We start from the raw sequence: 22,113 nt of genomic DNA on the forward strand, positions 1-22,113 counted from the left end.
ACCATACACCAGGTTGGAGGTTGTCGCCACCTCAAGTCGTCGTCATGCGTACCGGAGTAAAGGACTTAGGCGCTGAAAAAAGAGCAGGGCGTCAATACGCAATAAGAGGATTGCGACGGGGGAGCTTACTCGTCACGAGCTCACACGGTCTAAATAAAGGTCCCCGGCGGGTAAGTCTGCGATCCACAGGATGCAGAACACTGTGCATTGGGGATGCCCGTCCAGGAAAAGTGTCCCACCTGTCAAGGTGCTGAGCGGCAGCTACAAGTCGAGCAAGCTCAACTCATACAACAGGAATGTCTTCTACCGCGTATGATCATCGCGCTAATACGAGCAAATGACACATTATCGAGCGCGAAACGCTCTAGGGAAGAAACCATAGGCTACGGAAAAATCAGGGTCTTCGAATAGGTTGGCATCGCCGATCATCCCACCCTCCTCGAAGCGGTGGATGACGTGTGGCCGCATTCATCCCCCCATCAGAGCTGCAGACTCTCTTGATACAAGATATGACCAGCAGGCGTTACGAAGCACCTTGGTCAACGAGCCAGTGTTAGGAGAAATGTACAAGTTCAATCGGAAGCAAGCGTGAGCTTCGTTTATCCGCCTCTTTCTGTTAAATACTAGTCATTAGGATGTTCCACGGCCTCCATTAAGCGCACTGCCATACCAATCGTAATACGCCTGTTTCGTGTGATAGAGATTGTGTATCATTCGCTGTTACTTCTAACATGAACCCGTGTGGGTTTAAGAAGATGAAGAGGTCAAAGTCGGCGTGGAAAACTGTGTGGAGGCGCGATGCGAGTCAGTACGCCTGAGATACATGGGGCGGCATGGTAAACAAAGCGAAGGTCAGCGTCTCCGGGCAGATTTGTCCGACCCATACCACAAACGGCAAAATCAGGCCTAAGGTAGTATAAGGACAGGAAGAGAGTGAATGCTGCGAGTTTGGAGGGTGAGACGACATGATATCGCTGATACTGGCAACAGAGAGCCTTGAACACGAATTAGAAGGACAAAGTGGAGAAAACATTGCCCATCGGAGAGTGCGTGGTGATCAGGCCTTCAGGAAGGATCGGCGATTTTGAACGCTCTCGTTGTCTTGGCATGCATTGATGAGATGACGTCGCTTCCGAGTTCATCTCTCGTACCATGTGGGGGCAGGAAACAGTAAGGATGTTCGCAGGCTTCCGCCGGTCCGTGACGCTCGGGGTGGCGTTGGTATAATGGAAACCTTGTCAATCTCACGTATTTAGTCAATGTCTGATGAGAACGGAGATCGCAAGTTGAATGTTCTAAGTAGGATACTCATCATTGATGTGAAGCTGTGAATCGCCATGTTGCAATGAATGCCTGCGGAGGATTGTTAGGGCCATCTTGACAATCAAGGTAATGAGAATGACTTTTGGAAGAACATGGTAAAACACCTCAAGCTCAAGTACACAGGCGGAGAATAGCTGATACGGTGAGTGTGAGAGGTTGCTAGGCTAGAACGAGGGTCGAGCATTTAGAATGTGAGTCTAGTGTTCATATGGTAGTCCTAAGATAGCATTAGTCCAGCCGAAGTTAAGTAAGTGCCAGGATCTGAGTTGAGATCATCACGGTAGTCGTTGCAGTGCAGACAGCCTTGATGATCCAAGACCCCTCATCAGCCGACTTCAGTGAAATGACGATACAGTGTCAAGGCTCACCGAGCGGCGCTGACTCTGGCCTGGGAGTGAGCAGCCGAACTTCATTATGGGTTTGGAATAATGTAGTTTGGCGATGACGATCTCGAAGAAAGAGCTCGCTGAAAGATACCGTGACACTGTAACAATCCCTCGTGCAAATGCCCTGACTCTCAGGCATTCGCAGGACTCTTCGACTAATCTTCGACTATTGGCATCGATACACGAAGTTTCCAGGAGATTAACAGCAAATGGGCGGTATTTTCGTATGAGCGAACGAAGAAACGGCGAGGCACTCCTTAGTAAACGTGAGCATGTAATCAGCGGTAACACAATCTGTCAGTGTCATTGGTGTTGTCAACCCGCTACGCAAACGCACCGAAACTCGCCGAATCCATCCGATCGGGACCCCTCGCTCCGGGCGCTCGAGAAGTGTTCTTAGCAGCCGGACCCGCACTTTCTGTTATCAAGACGAACTGCTGTCAGCGAGTACCTCCGAAGTCATGGACGATTGTCCAGAACGACCCAATGGTGGTGGAGTCCGCACCGCAAACCACTGGGAATCAACATGGCGGTACCACTGGGTGCGCGCCAAGCGAAAGGTGTGAGTGCACGCCTGTGCACGCCCTGATTGAGTTTCGTTTGGCGCAAGAGATGAACTTCCTGTGGATAAACGCCTACAAGAGATAGTAATGAATATGTAAGTGTTTCAGATGATAGTGTTCAGTGCGGCTCAGTATGACACGAGAAAGGCAAGGATGGTCCACGAGATAGAGCGTGAGCCACCACGTGGCACGTGTCATTGGAACAGACCCGAAAGAGCCGCGGCAGGCGACAGCTGCTTGACACATTTCCGACTGATTCTGCGAGGGTAAATCGTTTTTCGCGTTTAGGCCTCAACGTTGCATGAGGTTGCATGCGCAAACATCAAGAGCTATTGCAGTTGGACAGGATCCGGAAGGTCATATGGTAAATAATGTGTAAAGAATGCATGGTTTACTTACCTGGATTCTCCTGGTTGCTCGGGTTGCGACTTTCCTCGCGCCGGTTCCCCACAGTTTGATCATCTTACCCTTTCAGCCTTCCCCGACAACCATTCAATCGAACCATGGCACTGTTCGCGTGCGCATCGACCGGGGAGCTCACCGCGTTATGCTTGAGAACGAAAGGACGAGTCGAGGAAGAGGATATGGGAGCTGGGAGGGCGCTATATGGGTCTATCTGATCGTGGCATCTCTCCATCAACTTCATCAGAACCTCACCAAGTTAGGCCGGGGTCGTCCGACTCCGCCAACGTTCCCCCCTTGCTGCCGGAATTGCGGCCAATTGAAGAAATGTTTTTGGAATAGCGATCAATTCTTCGCGAGCGAGCGTATATATACTCCGTGATGCCATTACTCGGAGGGTTCTTCCACGTCCAAGCCTCTCCAGCTTGCCTACTACTCACCTCTTCCCAGTACTACAACTCTGCCTAGCTCGCCTAGGTCCTCAATAGCGAACATCTCGAAGGGCACCATCGTTGTCTGTTCCTCTTCACCTGTCCGTTTCGTGGTTATAGACCCCGAGGAAGCCTAAACTTTGCTCGCATACCCATCTTATCACTATGTCTAGCCAAATCGTACGTGGCCTTCTCGGTGACTCGCCGAACGACGCTGACTTGCATGTATGCGCATATAGCCCGAGAAGACTCAGGTTCTCGTCATCGGTGGTGGCCCCGGTGGCTCGTACGCTGCCGCGTGCCTTGCCCAGGAGGGCCTCGATGTCGTCGTCCTTGAGGCCGACAAGTTCCCCAGGTCAGCTTTGCCTGATTCCTTTCTCCAGGCACCCGCGCTCACTGCGCCTCATCTCGCCACAGATATCACATTGGCGAGAGCATGCTTGCCTCCCTGCGTCACTTCCTTCGATTTGTCGACCTGGAGAGTGTGTTTGAGGAACACGGGTTCCAGAAGAAGGTGCGCGCTTCGCGAACCATGATCACGCTATTGCGCTTATCACTGATATGACAACGTCCGACAGGCCGGTGCCGCTTTCAAATTCAACGCGACCAAACGCGAAGGATGTGAGTACCAGGTCCCCCCTTCCGCTAAAGGCGACGCACGCTAACGATGCACATCTAGACACCGACTTCGTCTCGCGCGACCCAGGCAACTATTCGTGGAATGTGGTATGTTCTATCTTCTCCCATATCTCTTGATTTCGTACCGCCTTTCTCTTCTCTCGGCTTCTTAATCTCCCCTCCCTCCAATTCCATTGATCCGGCCCAGGACCCCGATCGCTCACCCACATGCGTTGGTCCTTCCCCAGGTCCGCTCCCAAGCCGACGAGCTCATGTTCCGTCACGCTGCCAAGTGCGGTGCAGTCACTTTGGATGGCGTCAAGGTAACCTCCGTCGAGTGGGATCAGCCTTCTCCCGCCGCAGGTGAACCTGTACCCAGCGGCGCGAGGCCCATAGCTGCAAGCTGGAAGACCCGGGACGGTGCTACCGGACGCATCGCATTCGATTACGTCGTCGACGCGAGTGGCCGTGCGGGTATACTGAGCACGCAGTACCTCAAGAACCGCAAGCTCAACAACAGTCTCAAGAACGTCGCGTGCTGGGCGTATTGGGAGGGCGATGGCATTGGGAAGTATTCGCCCGGGACGACGCGCGAGGGTAGTCCCTTCTTTGAGGCGCTTTCCGGTGAGCACCCCAGGTCTATTCGGCTTTCGGGAAGCACGAGTGCTTATCAATATGTTAGACGAATCGGGCTGGTGCTGGTTCATTCCTCTGCACGATGGTACGACCTCGGTCGGTCTCGTCATCGACCAGGAGATCTCGAACAAGAAGAAGGCTGAGCTCCGCGCTGCCGCGGACCCGTCCATCCCCGAGGGCTTGCTTGGCCACTACCTCACTGAGCTCAAGCTTGCACCCCGCATCCTGGAGCTCATTGCCGACGGCAAGCTCATCGCAAGCAAGGACGGCGCGGCGACGGTCCGCAGCGCGAGTGACTACTCGTACTCGGGCTCGTCCTATGCTGGCCCTGGCTACAGAATCGTCGGTGACGCTGGTGGTACGTGTTCATCTGCTCCGCTTTCCGAGATGAGGATGCTGATAGTCCCTTGAAAAGCCTTCATCGACCCCTACTTCTCTTCTGGCGTCCACCTCGCCCTCTCCAGCGGTCTCTCCGCTGCCGCGACGATCAGCGCCTCCATCAAGGGCGACGTCTCCGAGACCGACGCCGCTGAATGGCACACCGCCAAGGTCGGGACTGGGTACACGCGTTTCCTGTTTGTCGTCTGGTCTGCGTACCGGCAGATCCGGTCGCAGAGCGTTCCCGTGCTCTCGGACGTCGACGAGGACAACTTCGACCGTGCATTCGCCCACTTCCGGCCAGTCATCCAGGGCAACGCGGACGTGGGCAAGGACATGAGCGAGAGCGAGTTGCAGGCGACGATCGAGTTCTGCACGCAGGCGTACGTCGAGCCGTCGAGCCCCGAGGAGCGTGCGGCTGTCAAGGCGCGCGTCGGGGATCTCAAGATCGAGGAGGCTGTCAAGGCGCTCGACGGAAACCTCTCGGCTGTCAAGAACGCGAGCGCGAAGCACGTCAATGGTATCAACAGCTCTATGAACGGCAACGGCAGCGCAAACGGCGTGGTTGGCAACGGGAACGCGGACATGGAGGGGTTGGACGAGCGGGAGAAGCGCATCGCTGTGGGGATGACGGCGCGCAAGGTGATGCGGTCCGAGGACATCGAGCATATCGATAACTTTATCAAGGACGAGCTGAACGGCTACCGCATCAAGCTGATCAAGGGCTCGCTCAGCCTCGAGAAGGCATGAGTGCTACTTATCAGGGGCCCTCAGGTGATTATGGATGGAAAAGATACCTTGGATACGTGTAGAACAGCTTCTGTAATCTTAAGCGTATATTAGAGCACATGTATATGTTTACATCTTTCGACAAATGTACATTGTCTTGTTTCTGTTGTCTGTCTTTCCCCAATTAGCCCCTGTAAATTTTGAGGACAAACCGTCCGACGAGTTACCAAAGATGGAAATCCTGATTTTTCCTCCTGACGCCTCGCTCAGGGCAACGAGTCTCTGCAAAAACACAAAATGGACGCGCTCATCGCAAAGGCGGATGCGATTCAAATACTCTCGAACGATAAGAAACGAAAACGCCATGCCAGCGGGAGCAGCCACCCACCAAAATACAATCAGGCCAAGGCGTCGTCCTCAAAAACCTCAAAGTCTGCTGGCGGCCAGGACAAAACACTCACCTCCGTCGCCGCGCGCACGGCTCTCCCTAAATCACTCCGAAATGCGGACGACGATCCAGCCCTGGAAGGCGTGTCGAGCCACTCGCACATCAAAAACCTCAAGCTCCGCGCGCAGCTCAACCGCACCGCACAACATGCCGCGCGGGCCAAGAGCATGCGCGATGACGCGGAGCTGCTCCTCACGAACGATGGTGGGCGGCTGCACGTCGAGAATGATATGGAGCGGACTTGGCGGGTCGGTCAGGACGAGATTGCGCAGGGGGCGGGCGGGGAGGCTGCGAAAGGGAGGAAGGAGTGGAGGTTGGATGGGGGCCCTTATAGGTGTCGGTATACCCGGAACGGGAGGTGCGTATTCGAGTGTTTCTATACATTTTGCTTGTCTGCTAATGACATTGAGCACAGACATATGGCGATTGTGGGCAAGTCGGGACACGTCGCGACGTTTGACTGGCAGACGGGGACGATGCACTCGGAGCTGCAGCTCCAGGAGACTTGTCGGGATATAACGTATGTGCGGATGTGTCACCCTTTTCTTTATTCCAGGATGAGACTGACTTGCTGGAGACAGCTTCCTCCATGACCACTCGTTCTATGCCGTTGCACAAAAGAAGTACGCCTTCATCTACGACCGGGACGGCGTCGAGATCCACCGGCTGAAATCGCACATCGAACCTACACGACTCGAGTTCTTGCCCTTCCACTGGCTGCTCGCTAGCGTTGTACGTCCTATTTACTTCCATATATAGGATTTCTCGACTTATGGCATCACCGCACTTCCGTTTGTAGGGAAACAACTCAAGTCTGACATACCAAGATACCTCAACAGGGGCTATCGTCGCGACGCATCGCACCAAACTCGGACCAACCGTCTCCCTGGGTCAAAATCCGCATACCGGTGTCCTCTGCCTGGGACACACCAACGGGCAGGTTACGCTTTGGACGCCGAACCTCCCGCATCCCGCCGTCCAGTTGCTTGCGCACGTCGGACCAGTTGTTTCACTCAGCGTTGACCCTGGTGGGTCGTTTGCCGGAAGTGGAAGCACAGGTGTTGGCGGTGGGGAAGGAGGGCGGTATCTCGCGACGATGGGTCAAGACGGGATGGTCAAGGTGTGGGACTGTCGGAACTGGAAGGGAGAGGTACGCTCGTGGCGGGCAAGAGGCGGGCCAGGAGAGGTCGAGTGGAGCGCCCGAGGCGCGTTGGCGGTGGCAACGGGTGGAAGCGTGAATGTGCGTCTCTCTCTCCCTCTCTCTTTGTATGTGCATGTATGCGTGTCTCTTACGCGTCGAACCCGTGTAGATCTACACGAAGCCCACCTTGACAACGTCGAATTCCGCCCCGCCCCCTCTCTACCTCACCCACCCGGTCCCCTCGCGCCCACTCAGCGGCCTCCGCTTCTGCCCCTACACAGACGTCCTCACCATCGGACACTCCGCGGGCCTCTCCTCCATCCTCGTTCCCGGCGCTGGCGAACCCAACTTCGACAGCTCCGAAGCCGATCCGTTCGAGCGCTCGAAGGCCAGGCGCGAGCGCGAGGTGCGCACGCTGCTCGAGAAGGTCGCGCCCGACGCGATCACGCTCGACCCCGATACCATTGGACGGATGGCGACGGAGAAGAAGCTGACGACTGCGGTGAACGAGACGCACGATATTCCGTTCTTGAAGCTGCCGAGAATGGAGAGGTTGAGGGTGCAGGGGAGGGCGGATGAGACGGATATGGATGGAATGGATGAGGACGGGAATGGAGAGGAGAATGGAGAAGGCGGGGCCAATGGCAAGAAGCAGTCGAGAGAGGAGAGGGAGAAGCGGAAGCAGCGAGGGAAGGGCAAGAGTTTGAAGCGGTGAGTAGCAGAACTTTTTGTCACGACGAGCACAAAGCTGAAAGTGGAGGTGTATAGATACCTGCGCAAGCAGCGGAAGAATGTGGTGGACCCAACGGCGGTGAGCATTTTCCCCTACTTTCTTCATCCTTCGTGCCTTTACGGCAACCATGGCAACGTCCTGGGCATCGTTGCTTGACCTGTTCTCATGGTATTCTCTACGCTACGTTTCTTCATTATGCACCCTTCCGCTCTTTGAATTCGTCGGATCCTCCCCCCAGCGGCTCGCTGCATTTGCGAATTCCCTACATACATCATCACCCTGACTTCTTTTTGTTTGTTTCTGTCGCATTTCACGTATTTCTCGTCTTCGGATTGATTAATCCATTCCATGCCCCCTCCCCCGCGTCACGATGAACGGCGACTGATTGATACTCTTTTATCTAGGTCGCGATCCGCGCAAAACTGGACAAACAACGGGCAGAGAAGCAGCTTGCGCGCAAGATCGAGAAGGGCGAGATAGTGCCACGAAAACCGTCCGCACTGGATCGGTTCAGGAAGTAGGTTTTCGATCGACACTAATTGATAGGATTTCTTTGCATGTAATCGTCAAAGCCAACTATCAATCATCACGGCACAACTTGTGACCTTCAGAGCAGTTACTAGATTACCTTGCTGAGCGAAGCGGCGGGCTATCTCTGACATCTATGCCATGATGGTGTCGTATAAAGCTGGCGCATCGGAACTTCTCATCGCGGCTTTGTCAAGCAGGTGTACTCGGTCCAACCAACACTACGGTGGCCTTCTGACTAATTACGTTGACAAATCCCTCATTGACAAAGGACAACTTACTTGTGCTTGAGTCATCCTGGCTGACCATTTTTACTCCGTGGGTATGGCTAATGCGCGCTTATTTACTAGGGCGTCCGAACCTTCTGCTTAGCTAGCCCAAGCTTATCCACACCCCCTAGTATCAAGTGTGTACGTTTCGCGGCAGTTTTCCATCCTCCGTCAAGCTCAAGCCCGTTTACCACATTCGAAGCTAGGTTTCAGGGAGACTTTACCTAACAATCTACGTCGGCCTTGCTCAGCCCTCGAAACCATGCCGGCCTCATCCTTGCCCCCTGAACTTCTCGAGATTATCTTCGAGGAATGCATTCTACGGGCGCACAATCACGATGGACTCTCTTGGCAGTTCCACGTATGCGTTTCGCGCTGCATTTTGGACTGGGTACAGGTCACCCACGTATGTCGTCATTGGCGCACCGTCGCGCTGGGATGCCCACGGCTTTGGTCGCATCCGGTGGTAGCCTGTGGGAGATGGGCCGAAGAAATGCTTGCTCGATCTCGAAGAGCTCGTCTCACCCTTTCAGTGCGTCTTGACGGCGACGGCGATAAACAGTGGAAGCAAAGTCTTAAGAACGCCAAACAACTTGTCATTCAAGCGCCTTTCCGTCTCCTTGTGCCATTGATCGGCGAAATCAGCGAGCAAATTACCTCATCAGGGTCAGCTTCGGAGCTGGAATCACTGAGTCTGGCTCAAAGATTCTTCACGAAAGGGTCGACGGAGTTGCCCATCGGTATTCATCTCGTCAGCGTAGCTGGATTGCGGCGTCTACATCTCGGACCGTTCAACTTCGACTTCAGTAAATCTCTGTTTGAAGACATGTCGAATCTCCGCGACCTGTCTTTGAGGTCCTGTCTCCGACGGCTGACCGGTGACAAGGAGAAGCAGATCCATTTACTCAACCTTGCCCGTCTTCATCTCATCGATGACATAGATGACTGCAAGGATTTCATAGCGTCCCTCCACTACTCCCATCCCCTCGAATACCTCGGACTTCGAGATGTGCAAGAGCCGCTGGAGACTACCAAACTCCTGTTCGCTGCCCACGAGATCATCAATCGTCACCATGTTCTCGGTGAAACCATGCAGCTAGAATCTGTAGCGCCCATAGACCTCACCGAGCACCGTTGCGCCGTTGGCGTCGCGCTTTCTACGCAGCACACCCAAGCGGGTCGCTCTATGTTCAAGTTTGACTACAACCTTGCTGCCTGGCCGACGACCGCAATTCATCCTACAGAAATTGCGACGTTATGCAAAGCCGGCTTGTTCCGCATAATCCCATCCTCCGACATTTCTCCGTATACGACGTCTGCGCTGCTCGACTCAAACCCATCGCTCTTCATTGGTGGCCTATGGCAGACATTCAGAATGTTCAACAGACCGCTCGATATTCTCGCAGGACTCTATCGCTCCTTTTCGCTCCGGACGGTTGTGTGCGCCGTCATCGCAGATTCTGTCAGTCCTGCCAGTTTCACTTGCGACGCTTTGTCCGCGTTGTTCTCAGAGTTACCATCTCTCCAGTATCTGGAGATGGCAAACGTTGATCTAGCTTGCCTTGTCGACGCGTTCAGCCCGTCTTCGGACACACATGCAGGCGACTCTGGTGTCCCTCTCTCCAAGCTCGTCGAATTGGTGCTCTCAGCTAGTGAGCGCATAGCAACTCCAGAGACAGGGCTCGCATTGTGTCTTAGATCTCGTGCTGGTCGTGGTAGTCCTCTGCAAAAGCTTTGTATTCGGGGACAGGTGGGGCTTTCAAGTAAAGAGTGGGCGATGCTCCGGGAATTGCCGATGACCATCGTACAGGACGATGGGCCGTGATACCCGCAAAGGCGCGTTTTGTCTCGTTGCTGTGCTCGATCTGTGTTGACGCTTCCCAGGGTGCATCAAGACAGCACGGAAGTTCCGAGCTGGATGCGCGCTCCCGTCAAAGCACGGAAAGCGTTTCGGCGAATCGACATTCTGGTATTCCGACCCTCCCTTGGAGCCTTGACGTTCGTCACAGGATGGACGAGCTGGCTCCGAGATCGACGTCGCCAAGCATATTTTTGTGTGTTTGAGCGTCCCGCTTGCTGTCCAGCAGACGAAACATGTTGGGAAGTCTCACCGGCGCGAAGATATATAAGTAGGTCATGGTAAACTCTGTGTACAACACCAACTACCTTTTTCCTCTGCTCATTTCCAATCTTTTGACTTTGCTATTTCGCTTTTTGCTATCTCATTGCTTCCAAGATGAAGCTCTCCATTTTTGTCGCACTTGCGCTATCCCCCCTTTTTGCCAACGCATTCCGAGGTTCTCAGCCGGTTATCAAGGAGAGCATCCGCTCCGCTCCACTAGGCTGGACTCCTACGGGACGCGCACCCGCCGACTACGTCCTCTCGCTCAAGCTCGCACTCGCCCAGTCCAAGTTCGCAGACCTGGAGAGTCATCTCCGTGAAGCCAGCGACCCGGCGCACCCCAACTATGGCGCTCATCTGAGCAAGGAAGAGGTCCATGCGTTCCTGACGCCCGAAGCCGACACGCTCGATATCGTTCATGAGTGGCTAAGTAGCCACGGAGTCGGTGCGGAGAGTATGTCAAAGTCCGCGGCTGGCGACTGGGTGACTCTTCAGGTGCCTGTGGAGCTTGCAGAACAGATGTTCGACACGGTGAGTCTCGTAATCTTTTGAGGTAACCTCGCTGACGTGCTTGCTCTCGTTCAGCAATTCCACGCCTACGTCCACGAGGCATCCGGCGACACGGCCGTCCGTACGACGTCATATAGCCTTCCTTCCATTCTACATCCCCACATCGACCTCGTTCAGCCGACGACGATGTATGCGCGCACTCAGCCCGCCCGAATCACGTACCGCTACTCTGGTGGTCTGGTGTACAGCGCTGAAGGCGACAACGGCACGATCACTGGGCCGGCGGGCAACGCCCTTGATCAGTCTTGCAGTTATCAGATCACTCCGACCTGTCTCAAGCAGCTCTACAACGCCGAGGGATACATCCCCTCTAATACTAGCGGGAACGCGATTGGTATTACAGGTTATATCGAACAGTATGCCAACTACGAAGATCTGCAGACGTTCTACAAGAGCCAGAACCCCGCTGCGGCTGGGTCTAACTTCACCTTCGTATCTGTCAACGGTAACTTGGATCACTATCTACCAGTGACGACAGCTTACTAGTTTTCCTCTGTTTATCAGGCGGCAAGAACATTCAGGATCCAGCAAATGCCAGCACGGAGGCGAATCTGGATGTTCAATATGCTCTTGGTATGACCTATCCGACTCCGGGCACGTTCTGGTCGACTGCGGGCGAGCCGCCTTTTATCCCTGACGAGTTTGCCCCGTCAAATGTCAATACTCCTTGGGCTGACGTAAGTTTCGTCTTAATTCGCGCCAACTATGTCGGACAGTTGAAGATGGTTATTTCACGTAGTGGGCCGATTATATCCTCAATCAGACCGATGTCCCGCAGACTATCTCGACGAGCTATGGGGACAGCGAGGAAACAGGTAAGTGCTGCTTATGCCAGCTGGCTTAGAATTATGAGTTGATGAGCGCAGTTCCATTCAGCTACGCCGATCGGGTCTGCAAATCGTTTGCAGCTCTTGGTCTGTAAACCCAGTCTTAATTCTATCCCTCGCTAACGTCGATTGTAACCAATATAGGTGCCCGCGGTGTCTCCCTCCTCTTTGGGTCCGGCGATGGCGGTGTTGGACTACTCTACAGCGCAATGAATCAAACCTGCCACCGTAACAACGGCTCTGACGCTCCCGCGTTCTTGCCCATGTTTCCAAGTAGTTGCCCGTACGTGACCTCCGTAGGAGCGACCATCGGCATTCCCGAAGCAGCGGCCAACTTCTCTGGTGGTGGATTCAGTAACTACTGGGGGCGGCCGTCCTACCAGCAGTCGCACGTCGATTCCTATCTCTCCGAGCTTGGCGACAAGTACGCGGGGATGTACAACGCATCTGGCCGCGCCTACCCAGATGTCTCCGCGCAGGGAGTGAATTACCTGGTCTACATCGCCGGCCAGCCGCATAACGTCTCGGGCACATCTGCTGCAACGCCTGCATTTGCAGCGATTGTGTCGATGCTCAATGATGCGCGACTCAGAGCCGGAAAGTCCTCCCTTGGCTTCCTCAACCCCATTCTGTATGGCAATGCCAGCGTGGCACTTAATGATGTTACAGAGGGGAACAACCCTGGATGTGCGACACCTGGTTTCAATGTGCGACACTTCTTTATGTAGAGGCTCCAAACCAAAAGCTAACCGTTTCCACTACTTTACAGGCGACGAAAGGATGGGATCCAGGTAAGTCTAAGTCTTTTCGCCGCTCAGCCTGTTATGCTGACGTTGGGGTCAGTTACGGGCCTCGGCACACCAAACTTCGAAAAATTGAAGGATGTGGTAATGAGTTCTTAATCTGTTCTTCGAGGTGGCAGACAGCCGTTACATCTACGGCTTGCTCCGAGTCCTTGTATCAAACTCAATAATCCACATTCTGGACTAAATCCACTTCTACTCTATGGCATAAATCAATCTAACTGCGTATTCGCAGCTACTCTCGTTGATACCGCCATTATTATCTATGGCTTGCTAATTTACCGACATGCAATACATATTTGAATGAGGTTCTTGACGATCCTAGGCATGCTGAGCAGCATTGTGGCTGTACCGTGAGACTCAACACACGTTGAGGCCGAGGGTTTGTGGGGCCCACGTGTTCCAAGTTCTTCCTCGCCAAGCAATAACATTCACTGCACCAGTCGCAAAGTTACGCTGAACTGCCTTGACAATAGGGCTGAAACATATGTAAGTCAGCAAACATAAGCTTAACTGAAAGATGTCAACGTATACTGAGTGGCGTTGTGTCAAGTGTTCTCCAATACTATATCGACACCATCATGCCAGCCCCGTCACTTCCTTCCGAGCTGCTCGAAATCATCTTCCTTGAATGTGTTACACAGGCTCATTCTAGCGATGGCCTTCTGTGGCAATATCACGTTTGCGAACTTCGATGTCTGTTAGATTGGGTTCGGATCACACAAGTGTGTCGCCATTGGCGTGCCGTCGCGTTGGCTTATGTCAAGCTGTGGGCTCGCCCACCCCTAGGATGTGGACAATGGACTGAACAAATGCTCGGGCGGTCTCGAGATGCTCCGCTCTCTATTGCAACAAGCAAACATCTCCACGGTGATTATTTCGCGAAGAGCGTCAAACGGGTGACAGAATTGGTCATTAAAGCCCCTGTCCGTACCTTGCTGTCCTCGCTCCGCACTCTGGACACACGCTACGGTCGAACACAGACCTTCGCAGACCTTGAGTCTCTCAGTTTATCAGTTACCTGCTTAGATGCGATCGTCAACGAGCAGGACCCCTACTTTCGTCTCGTCAATCCTAGCAACCTCAAGCGCCTACATCTCGGGCCATTGTTAGCTGGCCGGAGGCTCCTCACATTTCTCGAAGGAATGACCAACCTTCGGGAGCTCTCTCTCCATTCTTGCCTCTATTTCCCCGTATACTTTGTGATGCCAGAGATTCACCTCCCCAACCTCGCTCGACTGCACGTGACCAATTCATTCCGTGCTTGTACGATTTTTCTGCGGTCACTTCGCCATTCCAGACCCTTGGAGTACTTCGGGATAGAAGATGTCCATCAGCTCACCCCACCGTCTACTTTTCTATCTGGTATCATTAACAGTGTATCCCACCGCCATATCGTAGAAAAGGGCAACGAAAACAGGTCGCTCGATTTGTCCGAGTGTCACTGCGCGCTTAGAATCACACCTGTGGAGGGCGGGACATTTAGCACAAAACTTGACTTCGGTGCCTGGTCCAAGGCCACCACGGATGCTTCCCAGCTCATTCCTCTGTTTATAGCTGGTATACTTTCGAGCTCATACAACGATGATGGAAGCTTGACTCCCCTTGAGCTATCCACTCTACTCAAGTCGAGGCCCGACATCTTTATAAGCAGTATCTTTGGCAGCTCTTTCCAAGAACTTTCCTCGGTAGTATGTGGTTTGATACCCCTCCAATACGTCACATGCGCCACCATCAACAGCTCCACTTCATTTTGTGTAGGTCGCACGCGCAGCGAATGTCCCGAGGTGGACATTATCTCGAAGATGCACTCCCTTCAATACCTAGAACTTGCATCTGACAAGATAGCCAGTGTTATCCGTGCATTACACCCCATGGATGATCAATCGGATTCTGAAATCCCCGCCCGTGACCTTCTGCAACTTGTAATTTTTTCTGTCTCTTTTGAAACAGACTGGGTGGAGCCTCTTGCGGCTTGTATACGTGCTCGGATGGAGCGCGGTTTCCCGTTGAAACGCCTTTCAATCCGAGGAGAGATAAAGGCTACGACAGACGAGTGGAGGGTGCTCAGAGATATGCCCGTGTGCTGTACTTACGATGACGTTTTGTATTCGTAGAAAGTGCACTGCAGTCGCGGTCTTGCTCCACCATGCCCTGGGTTAGTAATGCTATCTTTACGTGTTTCAACGTCCAGCATGTTTCTACGCGCGATACACAGCATGGTACAAATATTCATACGCTTCTATGTGTCGCGCGGTCATTTGCAACCTTTCCCCGTCAAAGTTCAGTTGAGGTAAGTACATCATTTTGAATTAGGGGTTTCCGCAGGCACACTGGATTGAGCGCCTGACACTCATGCTCGACTATTCCTCAATCAAATACAACGAATGTGCTGATTTATCTCCCACAGAGCTACTACATGAATCCTTGCTATCACCATAAAAAAATGCCGCAGCAATGGCATACAACTGCACCAACGATACTGTATTCGGCAAGTGCCGTAACATTGGACTCCGATGCAAGTGCCGCCGCTGCGACCACATTCGACGAAACTCACGCAGTGTGTGGAAAACTGGTGAAAAAAGTGGGCTTATCCAGGGCTACGAGCGACGCGCGGCCTGTTGTTTTCCGGAGATCATCGGTACCGATAACCTTCGTCATAAGATGACTCGTCCAGCTTATCAGGAGTCTTCCCATTTCGGAGTCCACGCTCTGCGGGCCTATAAAATGCAGAAGAGGAGACCGACTTCGAACTCAAACCTTCGTGTTATTCCGCCATTATCCCTTTGGCAGATTCACAGCTGAAATGGCTTCCTCTCATAGAGTTTGGCTCAGTGGGTCACCATTTCACCCACCTCTTTCAAGCCCTAAATTCAACTGTTTATCGCAGTCACTGGCGCCTCGTCCGGCTTCGGCAGGGCTATGGCCGAGCTCGCCCTAAAGAACGGCGACAAAGTTGCAGCCACCCTTCGCAACCCCAGCGCATTGGATGATCTCGTGGCTCTGCATCCGACTGGCAACCTCCTCGTGCTCAAGGTCGATGTCACCCAGTCCGAGCATACAACCGCTGCATTCACGCAGGCTTACGAAAAGTTCGGTCGAATCGACATCGTGTTCAACAACGCAGGTCTTCTGACCATCGGCGAGATCGAGGCATTCCCCGAGGACGAAGCGCGCAAGTTGTTCGAGGTCAACTTCTGGGGAGCCGTGCACGTCACCCGGGAAGCTCTTCGCCAGTTCAGAGAGGTCAATAAGCCTGCGGGCGGGCACCTCCTCAACGTCTCTTCCGCCGGCGGAATCGTCGGTATTCCTGGGAATGCTTACTACTGCGCAACGTTCGTCTGACACATCCCTAATGACTAACGAGCTGACGCGTAATCTAGCAAATTTGCCCTTGAAGGCTTCAGCGAAGCCGCGGCAAAGGAAGTTGATCCCTCTTGGAACATCAAGGTGATATCGTGTGTCTTTATTTACTAAGCCTTAGTCATGCTTACTCTAACCAGGTGACAATCGTCGAGCCGGGTCCTTTTGCGACAAAGATGGTCAAGGAGAACATCAAGCGAGTTCCGAACCACCCAGCCTACGCCGATCCCAAGATGCCGGGCAACCAGTTCGCCGCGTTCATCACCTCGCCTCAGGACGGCGATACTATCAAAGCGGTTGCTCAGATTGATAAGCTTACGCGTTTGGACAGTCCTCCCTTGCGGTTTCCCATTCACAGGGACCCTATTGGTGCTGCGAGGGCGAAGTCGCAGGAGTGGAAGGAGGTGGCGGATAAGTGGGAGTCGTGGTCCGAGGACGTGTATCTCGAGAAGTAGATCCCCAGTCTCCACCGTAAACAGGCAATGATCTGATTACATGTAGCATTACAAAGACAATCAACGGTGTACAATGAGTTAAACTGCTAGAAATGCTGGGGAGCGAGCGCGTGAAGTAGACCGGGCACGCAAGGAAGCATGCGCCGTTATTACATCGGGGGCCAGAAATGACGATGATCCGGCGGGCGTAGGGGTACAAGAACGCGATGATGCAACTGACATAACTGTAGCTTTGGTGAGCGACGACTGCACCGAGATTACGCTCAGCGTAAAAACATACATGACAACTCCTGGCTTCCAGGTCGACGCCTATGCGCAGAGCACGTAGCAGACGGAACACCCTTCGATGGCTCGGGAATCCGGGTCTGAGAGAGACAGCCGTGATTGGCTGGATTAGCGTCCGATGCCTTCGCAATGGAGTCATTCTGCTCTTGGACCTTAGGGCGCAAATTTGTTTCTTTCCTGAGTTTGGCATCTAGAGATAAGGTGGGTAAACTCCCTCGCGCCCTTGAAAGGAAGCTTGACTAACTATGACTCTGAGCCGGATGTATGCTGGTCTTTATAGCCGGTTTCGTACGAGGTGCAGATGGTTTTAAAAGAGGCTAACGATGGAGTCAGTAGTTTAACAAAAAACCCAAAACAAGGAACAAACGCAAAAAAAAAACGAAAACAATAATTGGGAGATGCCGTAAGGCCGCTGATACTTACCTTTCCCCCGTGAGCCCCGCCTTTGTTCGTCGCGCGAAGGCGAACTGGGTTGGCAGTTGTAGGCTTAATCACTAGAAGTTGAATTAGCATCTCAGTTTAGCCCGATTAGCTGCACACCGACTCACCTTTCGCGCCTATTTCAGTTTTGCGACGGCCCTTGGCGGGAATATGGCCAGCATCGCCAAGGTGGTCGCGTGATTTCACCGTAGCTGTCGACTCAGACGGAGTCAAAGACATGGAGTAGATCACTGAACAAGGGGGAGGGGTGTCTCCTCGGTCTCCGCTGACGTTCTGCCTGACGGACGCGGCAAGCTCGGATACCTGCTTCCGAGCTTCTTCGACCTCCGACGCGACTCGATCCACGATTTTCCGCTGCTCGGATTCGAGCTTGATTGCCCACCCGACGACGTCGGCGTACATCTCGTCGCGTCGGACTTGTTGACGTTGTCGGAATCCTTTCTCGTGCTCGGAAAACCGCTCGTCAACGATAGACTCCACCATGTTTCGAAGCAGGTCCTCGTTGATCGAGAAGAGGCTGCGCTTTGCCGACAACGAAGACACGCGCCGGCGAGTAGGAGTTGGCTCGGGGTACGCAGGAGACTAGCGTTTGCAAGTTTGACTTTAGTCGAAGTCAGTGCACGGGCGTAAAACATACCGTGATGCAGAATGACGGAACGGACGTGGCCGATCCATCCGAGGAGGGCGACATACAAGACCCCATCACGGAGTCATCGTACGCAGTCGACGAAACCACCGTCTCGTCAAATGACCCCAGCGACAGTCGCGGCCGCGTCGACTCTCCAAGTAACGGGCTCCTCGGTATCGAAGAACCCCGAAACGGGTCGTCTACGTCTGTGAGACCACGGGTTCCACTGCCATCCCGCAGAGACAGAGCATCGGTCTTCACTGTCGCCATGTCCGTGGATATCGATCGAAGACGCGTTCCCTGCTCGGTGACTGTAGCCTCCGCCTTGGCCATCGCATCACGCAGGCTCGACCGATCGTGCTCTAGGCTCGCGTCCTGTTCTCGAGCGAAGAGCTCGTCAGTGCGCTTGAAGGCGAGCGAGCGGATAGCGGGCTGGAAGATGTTCTGCATGCTTCCTAACAGGGAGGCAAATGATGTCGCCCGCAGAGGCGGGCTATCCTCGATGTCGCCCTTCGTGCCGAAGTTTCGTCCGGGGTCGGGTGAGTGCATGAGTACCATCAGTATATAGAAGATGGCGAGGGCGTGACTGGTTAGTTGTATTCGTTAGACGGCGATGGCGAGAATGATGGTAAGCTTTAGATGAAAGAGAAGAGCGAGACAGAACGGAGCGATCCTTTTTTTGCGGTCGCCATAGCGGTTCGGACTGGGGGGATGCGAAACGAAATCCGTAAACGAAGCTGGAAAACTAGTCAGAATCGCAACGGCACCACTGAGGGTCATGGCGAAGGTGAGCACGACTCCACTTGGAGTGTAAGCTACTACAACTCGACTTTGGCAGTGGGAAGGTGGTGGACTCAGATAAGCCAACCGCGACGCGTCAACGCGAACACCAGCCTTTCGGCCAATTCTGTATCGTATCATGCACGACTGAGTATGGATTGCAATATCGACTGATATATCAGAAAGGCTAAGTCAAGCAAAACACTTATGAAGTAGGGAAAGAAAAGAAAAAGAGAGACCAAGTACTAGCAATCCGCCCTACGTGCAAATCATCAAAGATCTAATACCATGTCCGTGTGTAAGCAAGTACTGCTGGATGGATTACTACCCGTCATGTAACCAAAAGAGGGTCCGTGCCGCCGCCTCTCCCTTCCCTTCCCTATCGCCTCAACCCCTCCCCTTTGGTTGCTCACCGCTCTACTCGTACCTCGCACCGCTCTACTCAAAGTCCCGGTACGGCGACGGCGCGCGCTGCGGCGAATACGGCGACCCCGGCCCATACGGCTGATGCATCGCCCCCGTGCTCTGCGCATACGGACTGCTCACACCATACGGGCTACCCGCATCGTACGCCGGCGCCGCCCCGCCCCCAGGCTGCGATCCAGGCGGATGCTGCCCCCACACCTGGCTCGAGCTCGGCGCCTCCTGCAGCGGCACAAACGCGCTCGTATCGCTGTTCCGCCCGTTGCCCGACCCTCCACCCCCGCCGCCAAAGGGGCCGCGCAGCGTGCCCGCCATCGCGCTGATCCGGTTCCCCGCGTTCGTCGCGAACCCCGCGTCGCGCGCGGCAGCCTTCTTGTGGCTCTGTCGGCCCATGCAGATCCAGAGCACGACGCCGACGATGGCGAGCGCGGCGACGCCGCCGACGACGCCCGCGATGATCGCGGTGTGCGAGGTCCCCGAGGACGACACCGACACGGGTTTGTCCCCGTTCGTGGCTGTGACGGAAGTGGGCAGGACGGAGGCGGCCTGCATGGGCTGGTCCTCGACCTTGCCCGAGCCGACGGTGACCATCGCGCCCGTGCTTGGTATCCCGTCCGCGACGACGAAGAGCAAGCATGGGCCGGGCGTGAGCAGGTTCGGGTTCGGCGGGACCTGTGCGACGTGCAGCGTGATCGAGCCGTCGCTATTGACCGTGTATGTGTTGTTGAGCTGCAGCAGACGTTGGCCCATGTTCATCCCGTGCGTCGTGAAGCCGCCGCGGGTGAGAACAACCGTCGTGTTCGCGGCGACGCTGTTCGGCGCGCCATCGTATGTTCCCTTGGCGATCGTGAGATTGAAGGGGTTCCCGCCGTACGTGAGCGTCGAGGGCTGGCCGGACACCGACGGACGCGTCTTGGCAGAGAAGTAGGGCGGGTAGAAGATCTCGGCGGTATACTGCGTCGGGTAGACCGAGGTCGTGTTGGCCAGAATATTCGGGTTCGAGCCCGCAATAAGCACACTCGCATCAGGGAGGAGCATCGCGCTCGAGTGATACATCCGCGCGATGTTCGTGTTCTCCAGGCCGGCGGTACTCCACCGCTGGCCCTGCGGCGCGCTGGGGTTGTAGAGCGCAGGCAGACCAACGGGACCAGCTGCGAGTGACTGAAAGTACGGCATCTGGTCTTGAGTGGTTGCTTGGAGGGTGCGGTCAGCGAAGCCGGCCGTGCCGTTGGCTGCGCCGTTGACCATGAGCATCGTCTGGTCGGGCAGGGTGATGAATTGGCCCATCGTGCGTCCGGCAGGCATGGACTGCTCCTGCGTATACTTGGGGGCAGAGCCGTCCTGCGGCTCGGGTGTGATCAGCTGGCAGTCGTCCGAGGCGGGGTATGTCCAGGTGTTATAGAATGGCCACGAGTAGTTGCCCCAGTACTGGTCGGGCATGTCAGAGCCACCGCAGAAAATGATTGTAGGGGTGTAGTTGTTCGCAGGTGTGAGCGGGAGCATGGCGGTGCCGCCCGACGCGGGGTAGACGCGCACGACGCCGTTGGGCATGGCTGGCAGGGGCGTCTCGACGTTGGCGTTGTAGTCCCAGAGAACTGGTAGCGTCATGTCAGCGAAAACGTATCATGGAAGAGAGAAGATGGTCCTCACCCGTCGAAAGGTTAGCCTGAACAAACATCTTGCCCGACGGCATAAGGAACGTATGCGCATACGCATTCAGGCCCGACGTCGTCCCCATAAACTTCATAACCTGCGCCGTCCCAAGGCTCGGATAAAACTCGAACGTCGGTTCAGCCCCACCCCACTGTTCGCCACCCTGGTAGAGCGGATCCGTATTCGGATAGTTCCTGTTAATGTACCCGCCGTTCCTGAAGCCGCCGATGAGGACGATGGTGCCGTTGGCGAGCGCCTCCGCGGCCGAGTACCAGCGCTGCTTCTGCATCTGGAGCACGTTGGCGTTCTCCCACCACTGGCAGTTCGCGCTGTTGAAGTTGTCCTTGCTCGTGCACGGGTTCAGGATGCGGATCGCGCGCGTGCCGTCGTAGTCCTTCCACGTCGCGTCGTACGTCGTGTTCTGCGGCGTGGTGGAGGGCGGGCCGACGGCGGAGTTCCCGCCGAAGGTGACGTAGGAGCCGTTGGGGAGGTGGTGGCCCGACGCGCAGAAGGTGTTGGAGTAGATGTCCATGGTGGTGGCCGAGTGGGTATTGAGGTCCCTGTTCGCGTCGAGGTCGACATAACGCGTCGAGAGGGAAACGGGTTGGCACGGATTAGCGACCGGGAAAGGATGGCCGAAGGGTGTGAACGGAAGCTCACCATACCGATCCCCAAGCGGGGTGCCCGTTGACCTTTGCAGCGTTCGCTTCCGACTTGTCTAGCATGTACACCTTTTCCTCATTCCCGAGGAACATCTGGTCGAATGAGGGAAAAGAGTCGGTTAGATCGTATCTCAAGCGTGTATAACAGGCCAGAGAACGCGTACCATCATGGCGCTGACTTGGGTGTTACCAGCCTGGACGAAAGACCCGGCCTGCTGAGCGAGGGCGGCGGGGAGAGCCGCGCCCGACGCTAGCGATAGGGCTAGCCACCGCGGCAACATGGAGGGAGGGAGGAGAGGGAGTTAGAGATAGTGAGAGGAAAAGAGAGGAATTGATGCGGCGAAAGTTGGCTGGTGATGAGAATATGAGACCTGGTTGCGGTGTCCGAAAAATGCAGGCACGTCAAAACTGTCGATTAAGATGTAGCAAAAGAACGTAGATGTTGGTCCGCTGGCTCAGGGGGTCGACCCAGACCCAGTTTGTGTAGCTCAGTCGGATATGTTTGGGTGGGTATGT

At 54.7% G+C, this 22,113-nt stretch overlaps 8 protein-coding genes across 8 annotated transcripts; 6 read left to right on the plus strand and 2 right to left on the minus strand.

Annotated features, from left to right (window-relative positions):
- Positions 1 to 674: 674 nt before the first annotated feature.
- Positions 675 to 3,068, plus strand: CONPUDRAFT_85105 (uncharacterized protein; the record flags this gene model as incomplete). Its single annotated transcript, XM_007775671.1, has 4 exons — positions 675 to 1,353; positions 1,404 to 1,626; positions 1,692 to 1,965; positions 2,047 to 3,068. A coding segment is annotated over exon 4 (343 nt), but the record flags the coding sequence as incomplete, so codon positions are not given.
- A 73-nt stretch (positions 3,069 to 3,141) lies between these two features.
- CONPUDRAFT_169108 (FAD/NAD(P)-binding domain-containing protein) lies at positions 3,142 to 5,582 on the plus strand. Its single transcript, XM_007775672.1, has 8 exons — positions 3,142 to 3,285; positions 3,345 to 3,460; positions 3,523 to 3,619; positions 3,684 to 3,726; positions 3,785 to 3,831; positions 3,972 to 4,347; positions 4,406 to 4,717; positions 4,775 to 5,582. The coding sequence occupies exons 1-8, from the start codon at positions 3,271 to 3,273 to the stop codon at positions 5,485 to 5,487; spliced, it is 1,719 nt and encodes a 572-aa protein (XP_007773862.1). The 5' UTR covers positions 3,142 to 3,270; the 3' UTR covers positions 5,488 to 5,582.
- Positions 5,583 to 5,763: 181 nt separating this feature from the next.
- CONPUDRAFT_158635 (BING4CT-domain-containing protein) lies at positions 5,764 to 8,309 on the plus strand (the record flags this gene model as incomplete). Its single annotated transcript, XM_007775673.1, has 7 exons — positions 5,764 to 6,272; positions 6,330 to 6,434; positions 6,496 to 6,646; positions 6,714 to 7,154; positions 7,225 to 7,766; positions 7,824 to 7,866; positions 8,193 to 8,309. The coding sequence occupies 7 exons, from the start codon at positions 5,764 to 5,766 to the stop codon at positions 8,307 to 8,309; spliced, it is 1,908 nt and encodes a 635-aa protein (XP_007773863.1).
- Positions 8,310 to 8,847: 538 nt separating this feature from the next.
- CONPUDRAFT_169110 (uncharacterized protein) lies at positions 8,848 to 10,410 on the plus strand (the record flags this gene model as incomplete). The annotated part of the gene is made up of 1 exon (XM_007775674.1): positions 8,848 to 10,410. The coding sequence occupies one exon, from the start codon at positions 8,848 to 8,850 to the stop codon at positions 10,408 to 10,410; it is 1,563 nt and encodes a 520-aa protein (XP_007773864.1).
- Positions 10,411 to 10,590: 180 nt separating this feature from the next.
- On the plus strand, positions 10,591 to 13,190 carry CONPUDRAFT_139844 (tripeptidyl peptidase A). Its single transcript, XM_007775675.1, has 8 exons — positions 10,591 to 11,238; positions 11,293 to 11,722; positions 11,782 to 11,954; positions 12,017 to 12,092; positions 12,144 to 12,191; positions 12,249 to 12,811; positions 12,874 to 12,895; positions 12,948 to 13,190. Exons 1-8 carry the CDS (start codon positions 10,822 to 10,824, stop codon positions 13,004 to 13,006), a joined length of 1,788 nt encoding a protein of 595 aa, XP_007773865.1. The 5' UTR covers positions 10,591 to 10,821; the 3' UTR covers positions 13,007 to 13,190.
- A 2,490-nt stretch (positions 13,191 to 15,680) lies between these two features.
- CONPUDRAFT_85108 (NAD(P)-binding protein) lies at positions 15,681 to 16,813 on the plus strand. Its single transcript, XM_007775676.1, has 4 exons — positions 15,681 to 15,741; positions 15,798 to 16,242; positions 16,291 to 16,357; positions 16,411 to 16,813. The coding sequence occupies exons 1-4, from the start codon at positions 15,714 to 15,716 to the stop codon at positions 16,723 to 16,725; spliced, it is 855 nt and encodes a 284-aa protein (XP_007773866.1). The 5' UTR covers positions 15,681 to 15,713; the 3' UTR covers positions 16,726 to 16,813.
- A 107-nt stretch (positions 16,814 to 16,920) lies between these two features.
- On the minus strand, positions 16,921 to 18,635 carry CONPUDRAFT_169113 (uncharacterized protein). The gene is made up of 5 exons (XM_007775677.1): positions 18,089 to 18,635; positions 17,559 to 18,033; positions 17,434 to 17,504; positions 17,255 to 17,327; positions 16,921 to 17,200 (listed from the first exon to the last, which is right to left on the minus strand). The coding sequence occupies exons 1-5, from the start codon at positions 18,626 to 18,628 to the stop codon at positions 16,989 to 16,991; spliced, it is 1,371 nt and encodes a 456-aa protein (XP_007773867.1). The 5' UTR covers positions 18,629 to 18,635; the 3' UTR covers positions 16,921 to 16,988.
- A 277-nt stretch (positions 18,636 to 18,912) lies between these two features.
- Positions 18,913 to 22,081, minus strand: CONPUDRAFT_111658 (DUF1929-domain-containing protein). Its single transcript, XM_007775678.1, has 4 exons — positions 21,762 to 22,081; positions 21,596 to 21,690; positions 20,933 to 21,495; positions 18,913 to 20,877 (listed from the first exon to the last, which is right to left on the minus strand). The coding sequence occupies exons 1-4, from the start codon at positions 21,876 to 21,878 to the stop codon at positions 19,298 to 19,300; spliced, it is 2,355 nt and encodes a 784-aa protein (XP_007773868.1). The 5' UTR covers positions 21,879 to 22,081; the 3' UTR covers positions 18,913 to 19,297.
- Between the last annotated feature and the right edge of the window lie 32 nt (positions 22,082 to 22,113).

The sequence above is a fragment of the Coniophora puteana genome (assembly GCF_000271625.1).
Source record: "Coniophora puteana RWD-64-598 SS2 unplaced genomic scaffold CONPUscaffold_15, whole genome shotgun sequence".
NCBI classification, from domain to species: Eukaryota; Fungi; Basidiomycota; class Agaricomycetes; order Boletales; family Coniophoraceae; genus Coniophora; species Coniophora puteana.

Bases quoted from the DNA above. Each gene is read 5' to 3' on its own strand.
- CONPUDRAFT_169108 (XM_007775672.1), top strand. The intron at 3,832-3,971 runs GTATGTTCTATC...GTCCTTCCCCAG, and splicing joins GCAACTATTCGTGGAATGTG to GTCCGCTCCCAAGCCGACGA. The intron at 4,718-4,774 runs GTACGTGTTCAT...TCCCTTGAAAAG, and splicing joins AATCGTCGGTGACGCTGGTG to CCTTCATCGACCCCTACTTC.
- CONPUDRAFT_139844 (XM_007775675.1), top strand. From the start codon at position 10,822: ATGAAGCTCTCCATTTTTGTCGCACTTGCGCTATCCCCCCTTTTTGCC. The intron at 12,093-12,143 runs GTAAGTGCTGCT...TGATGAGCGCAG, and splicing joins TGGGGACAGCGAGGAAACAG to TTCCATTCAGCTACGCCGAT. The intron at 12,192-12,248 runs GTCTGTAAACCC...TAACCAATATAG, and splicing joins CAAATCGTTTGCAGCTCTTG to GTGCCCGCGGTGTCTCCCTC.
- CONPUDRAFT_85108 (XM_007775676.1), top strand. From the start codon at position 15,714: ATGGCTTCCTCTCATAGAGTTTGGCTCA. The intron at 15,742-15,797 runs GTGGGTCACCAT...TGTTTATCGCAG, and splicing joins CTCTCATAGAGTTTGGCTCA to TCACTGGCGCCTCGTCCGGC. The intron at 16,358-16,410 runs GTGATATCGTGT...TACTCTAACCAG, and splicing joins ATCCCTCTTGGAACATCAAG to GTGACAATCGTCGAGCCGGG.
- CONPUDRAFT_169113 (XM_007775677.1), bottom strand. From the start codon at position 18,628: ATGCACTCACCCGACCCCGGACGAAACTTCGGCACGAAGGGCGACATC. The intron at 17,328-17,433 runs GTAAGTATCAGC...CTCCATCGTTAG, and splicing joins GCGGGGCTCACGGGGGAAAG to CCTCTTTTAAAACCATCTGC. The intron at 17,201-17,254 runs GTTAGTCAAGCT...CCTTATCTCTAG, and splicing joins ACATCCGGCTCAGAGTCATA to ATGCCAAACTCAGGAAAGAA.
- CONPUDRAFT_111658 (XM_007775678.1), bottom strand. From the start codon at position 21,878: ATGTTGCCGCGGTGGCTAGCCCTATCGCTAGCGTCGGGCGCGGCTCTC. The intron at 21,496-21,595 runs GTGAGCTTCCGT...CGACGCGAACAG, and splicing joins CCCGCTTGGGGATCGGTATG to GGACCTCAATACCCACTCGG. The intron at 20,878-20,932 runs GTGAGGACCATC...TGACGCTACCAG, and splicing joins TCAGGCTAACCTTTCGACGG to TTCTCTGGGACTACAACGCC.